The sequence below is a fragment of the Meriones unguiculatus genome, chromosome 16 (genome assembly GCF_030254825.1).
Source record: "Meriones unguiculatus strain TT.TT164.6M chromosome 16, Bangor_MerUng_6.1, whole genome shotgun sequence".
In the NCBI taxonomy this organism is placed as follows: Eukaryota; Metazoa; Chordata; class Mammalia; order Rodentia; family Muridae; genus Meriones; species Meriones unguiculatus.
In genome coordinates, this window is record NC_083363.1 from 23,230,034 (window position 1) to 23,236,033 (window position 6,000).

At 38.6% G+C, this 6,000-nt stretch overlaps 1 protein-coding gene across 4 annotated transcripts in view; it reads left to right on the plus strand.

Moving 5' to 3' along the window:
* Ddx50 (DExD-box helicase 50) overlaps positions 1 to 3,260 on the plus strand; it is a 33,205-nt gene extending 29,945 nt beyond the window's left edge. For all 4 annotated transcript variants that reach the window (XM_021651454.2, XM_021651455.2, XM_060369455.1 and 1 more), the window contains 2 exons: positions 461 to 505; positions 2,768 to 3,260. In XM_021651454.2, coding sequence (XP_021507129.1) covers positions 461 to 505; positions 2,768 to 3,046 — 324 coding nt within the window. In that variant the 3' untranslated portion in view covers positions 3,047 to 3,260. The remainder of the gene's footprint in view (positions 1 to 460; positions 506 to 2,767) is intronic.
* Positions 3,261 to 6,000: the final 2,740 nt, after the last annotated feature.

Here is a 6,000-nt window from a genome sequence, read left to right on the forward strand (position 1 = left end):
TTAGTGCATCACCACCCCCCACCTAGAAGGACCATTGTCTTTTTTTCTTTTCTTTTGTTCTTTTTTCTTTGTTTGTTTTTTGAGCCAGTCCTGGACTCACTTTGTAGACCAGGTTGGTCACAGAGATATGCCTGCCTCTCCCTCCCTGAGTGCTGGGATTACAAGTGTGCACAACCACATCTCGCTAGATGGACCATTTTCTAATGGATATGGAACAATTACACTATCCACAAAACTCTTCTAGAGAATATTCTAGGTACTTAAGAGTCTTACTAGTTATTTTTAGTTCTATCTTAGGTTAGAAACTATATTAAGTACATAAATCATCTATGCTTATGTTACCTGTTTTGATTTTGTAAGCAGTCATGGAGTATGTACTTTTTAAAAGCAAATTTCAACAAATATTAGTAAAAAAATTAACTCATGCATCTAAATAAAATTCTCCTTATTTTGCTTTTAGGGTGTTTGCTTTGATGTTCCTACAAGTGAGTCAGAAAGATTACAGGTATTTAAATTTTTTTACCTTTTAAATAAATGAGTATTTCTTTAAAATATTGTTTTGAAAAACGTACAGTATCATTTATCATACCTAAATCAATTAAGAAAGTCCTTAATATGAAATATTACCTATTTCATAATTTAAAATTATTACAGTTAACTTAAATGTAAAGGATAATTGGGGGCTGGAGAGATGGCTCAGTGGTTGAGATCACTTGCTGCTCTTACAGAGGACCCAGGTTCCTGTACCTACATGAAGGTTCACAAAACCAGAGGATCTGACACCTTCTGACCACCAGAGAGATTGTACCCATGTGGGGCACAGATGTACATGTAGGCAAGACACTCACACATAAAACTTTTTTTTTTTTTAAATTTTGTAATGAGTCCCTATAGAAGCAAAACCAGATTCAACAACTTGATAATTTTGTAGACAGTTTTGTTTCATCTCTTTCTGTTCACTTCCACTGCTTACAAACTCCAGGCATTTTGTTATTTCAGTCTTCAGTATTCCTACATATTTAAATAGTAGAGACTTGTTTTTATTATGAATACAGTATTCAGTTTGTATGTAGACCAGCATGCCAGAATTGGGTACCAGATCTCATTATAGATGGCTGCAAGCTACCATATGGTTGCAGGAATAAAACTCAGGACCTTTGATAGAACAGCCAGTACTCTTAACCTCTGAGCCATCTCTCCAGCCCCAAATGTTAGACTTAAATACTTAATACGTAATTCCTTCTATACAACCATTCTTTAATATTTTTTATTTAAGTGTTCCGTGTTGTCTCATGATTATTTCTCTTTGATATTTTTAGGTTGGAAGATAGGACCTTACACATAATAGATAGGTTAACACTGAGGTTCCCCCCAGCCTTACTGAATTTTCTGGGAGGGTTGGGGGTTTCGAGACAGGGTTTTTCTGTCCTGGAATTTGCTCTGTAGGCTAGACTGGCCTTCCTCTGCCTCCCGGGTACTGGGATTAAAGGTGTGTGCCACCACTGCCTAGTGAATATTTTTTAACATAAGGCCCATAAAGTTTATATATCGTGATTTGATGCTTCCTAAGTCTTAATCTATAACTTTCTCTAAAATGTTTAATTAGGTATTGAACAAAGAGGTCCACTAGATTCTTATACTCAAAAATTTTGTTTTTTATATTTTTGCTTTTATGTACATTTTGGGGAGTGGTGTTGAGACAGAGCCCTGGTATATAGCCTAGGCTGGCTTGGAACTCACTATATAGCTCAAACTTAATCCTTCTCTGTGCCACGTATGTAGCTTATTCATATTCCGATTTTGAAATAATGGGAGTTACTATTTATTACATCTATTTCTGTGTGGGGTGAGACATGTGCACACTGTGGCCATGTATCTGAGTTCAGAAGACAACTTGTGGAAGTGGGAAGTCATGAGTGTTGGTAACAAGCACCTTTGCCCACTGAGCCACTCAGGGAGGCTAAGGCAGGCAGATCTCTGTGATTTCGAGGTTAGCCTGGTTTACAAAGTGAGTCCAGGACAGCCAAAGCTACACAGAAAAACCCTGTCTCGAAAAACCAAAAATTAAATTAAATTAAAATATTGTGGATACAAGGGGCCAGTAAAATGGCCCAGTGGTCAAAGGTGAAAGGTGCTTGATATGAATTTGATTTCTGATACTCATATAAAGTTGGAAGAAGAGGAACAATTCCTCAAAGTTTTTTTTTTTTGACCTCCACGAACATGCCTACAGAAATATATGCAGAAAAAAAATCCACATACATAAAAGTTTTTTAAATTAAAGTTTAAAGAAATATTATGAACCCTCCGCACCCCCCTTTGGAATTAAACTCAGGCCCCTCGTGAATACTAGGCAAGTGCTCTAGCCTGATTTTTACTTTATGTTTGTAGACAAGTTAACTTGCCCAGCTGGCCTTGAACTAACTCTGTAGTAGTCTAGGCAGTCCTTGAACTTGTTCTTTCATCAGCCTCACATCTGGTTTTGCTGATGTAGTTGCTTAAAATACTTCACTGCTTATTAGTGGTCTGTTTCCAACATTGTTTTGTCCTGAGAAAGAGAATGCTACCTTTTAAAAAACAACTGGATTAGTGATTTAGAATCTTGAAATGGGTCTGAGGGCTTTCTTACACTTCATCTTAGCCTGAAGGCTGAGAATTGATGGAAAGTTTCTTTTGCGATTAAAAATTGAACATGTGAGTCTTCTTGACTCACTCGTTTATGGGTTTTATTTTTTATTTCTATTAATATTGTAAATTTCTTTAACAGGCAGAGTGGCATGATTCAGATTGGATACTCTCAGTGCCAGCCAAATTACCTGAAATTGAGGAATATTATGATGGGAATACATCTTCTAATCCCAGACAGAGGAGTGGCTGGTCAGGTGGCAGGTCAGGCCGTTCAGGCCGGTCTGGTGGTCGATCTGGTGGCCGATCAGGTAGACAAAGTCGACAGGGGAGTCGGTCTGGAAGTCGGCAAGATGGAAGAAGACGAAGTGGGAACAGAAATCGATCAAGAAGTGGGGGCCATAAACGGAATTTTGACTGAGTGTTTGATAGTTAATCTTCCAGTGTGAGCTTGCCTCTTTCTGACTAATCATGTATATTATTCACCAAAAATTAGATCATCATAGTTGAGGTATTTGTCTGTAATTTGCAAAGAAGTTGGTCGTATTTTTTTAAAAAGTATTTCACAAGAATGGTTGTAAACAAACAAATTACTTATCTGGCTATACCTTTGAATTAAAAAAAAGCCCCTTTTATTGTCTGTTTCCATTCTGTGTTAAGAATTTTCTCTATGTAGTTTTTAAAAATTTCTTCTAAGACATGGCAGTTCAGTTAGCCTTACTTAAAGTTTCTAATAGTCTATAAAATGTGGCATATTAATATCAGGCCATTCATCCACAGGTCATGTGATAAGAGACCAAACTCTTCCCACATTAAGGGCTGGAAACTGGTGACCTGGTTGGTTAAGTGTACTAATAAACAGGTTTAGGTAGATAAGGATCCAAGCAGTGTATGCTCTTTATCAATCATTTATTGAATATCTGTATATCTGCTTTCTTTTAATCACTAGAGCACACATAAGTCACTAATTTCATAAAACTCACTGTCCAGCAATCAGCCAGTTACAATGAGTCAAGAAAGACTAAAACAAAAGCAGGTATGGAATGCAGAGGACTGGAATGCACCTAGTCAGTTTTAAGATTCAGGGAGGCTTTTTAAAAGAAAAGCTGAAACTCCCCTGTTCATGTAACCGTGTTTATGTCTAGTAGAAAGAGTTTTCTTCATTTTGTGGTTTTTTTAGTTTGTTTTTTGTTTTTGAGCCTCTTATGTAGTCTATACTGGTATCAAACTTCCAGTCATTCCCACTGGCCAGGTGACTTTGGAAGGATGAGGGACTGCAGCAGAGAGAACAAGATACACAGGAACACAGTAAGTCTGAAGAGTCAAGATAGAGGAATGAACATAAAGTGAAGGTGATCCTATTGACAGGACTATTTAGAAAAGGGCAGAATGCTCAGGAATGGCAGGCTTTCATAGGAAAGTCTGAGCTTGTCACTAGATTCAACAAAAAGGAAAAATTTAACATAAAGAATAACCAGTTGAGTACTGAGAGCAGAAGCCGCTTAGTATCAAACAAGAATAGGAGATAAGGAGAGATAGTGGGCACATACTTGTAATTTCAGCATATGGTGAGTTTAAGTTACAACCTGGGTTACATTGTAAGATCTTCAAGCCACACACATACCAAACATGAAGAGCTGTTTTTTAGGAATTTGTGTATGGATAAGGGGGAATAAACTAAAGCTGTAAGTAGAAGACAAGATGGTGGTTAGGATTTTTGTGCATGAAGACAATGGTAAAGGGGGGGGTATCCAAAGCATGTTGAAATGATATGAAGAGTTCAGAAAGGAGGGCACTGTGAAAACTATAAATGGAATAAGATCCTGGTATGCAATCAAATGCAAAAGTAGAGATTTTAACTTTAGGTAGGTGGGAGCAGTGCCTTTCAGTGTTTTGTCAGGACTAAACGTGTAGGCGAATATGGGTGTTGAGATAAAAAGGTAAGCCAGAGGTAATGGTGTACGCCTTCAGTACCAGCACTCGGGAGGCAGAGGCAAGTGGATCTTTGAGTTTGAGGCCAGCCTGGTTTATAGAGTGAGTTCCAGGACAGCCAGGGCTAAATAGAGAAACTGTCTTGAAAAGCAAACAAAAGGCATGGCTAGATTGAAGTGGTTGCAATTTGAAGAAATGATGATTTTCCTGGTCAACATAGCATTCTCATTTTGTGTGGGAATAGAGATGGGAGCAGGTGACTGACCACAGGTAGCTCTACTCTGAGAGATTAAAAGATTGACAAAGCAAATACACTGACCACTTCGGCAACATGATTATGTATATGGCTTGTAGACTAAGGATAGAAGTGGTGACTACAATGTAATGGGACAGAGAACTGAAGATCTGTGAGAGCTGGAGAAATCTGAGATCTAAAGAGTAAGGAAGAGCCTGGAGAGATGGTTCAGCAGTTAAGAGCATACACCGTTCTTGCAGAAGACCCAAGTTCGAGTTCCAGCACCCTTTTCAGTCAGCTCACAAGTGCCTGTAACTCTAGCTTGAGGTGATCTGATACCCCTGACCTGCACATGCGCGCACGCGCACACACGTAATGGTTTAGAAGGTATATGGGTTTTAAAGTTTACTAAAAACAGGAGAGTAGGCCAGGCATATTGGTGCACACCTTAAATGGATGAGACTAAGAAAGAGGTTGGTAGAGTTTGAAGTGAGGCTGATCTATACATTGCAAACTCCAGCCCAGCCAACTACACAGTGAGACCAAAAAGTGTAGTTAGAAAGCTGGGGTGTGGTAGGCTGGTTGGGAACTAATTGAGGTTGAAGTCTGACATAGTTACATAGTCACTTTTTGTGAACAGTGAAAGCTAGCATGAAAAGACAGGACTGCAGAGGAATATTTGATCTGATTCCAAAATGTCAGTGAAGTTTGGCAAGTTACTGATGAGGAGGGTTGAGGCGTAATGGCAGCACTCATTTTCAGTTTACAAGGGCTTTTGTGTGAAAGTGAAGGGTAGTAGTGAGGAAACGGGGCACACTGAATGTGAGGGAAGTAACAGCAGGAGTATAATAAAGCTGGATAGGTATTTCTCTTCAGGAACCAGATTGCAGGTCAGCCAATGAGAGATGTACACTGATAGACTGATTCCTTTTTGACAACCCACATCTTACAAGATGGCAGATTTATGGAACTAGTAGCAGTAATCTGTTCCCTAGAACCAGATACATGAAGCATAAAAATCCTGGGTGGTATTATGATTAACTGCAGATAACTGAACTTGAAAAGTTAAATTTAGACATTGAAATCCATTACCCATACAAATAGGAATTCCTTGCACTCCCACAGTATAATTTATAATTTCCTTACCCTTCTCCATAGGCTTAGCAGGTCCTTAGTGTTTATAAGGACCAGGTAGCCAACCAAGATTC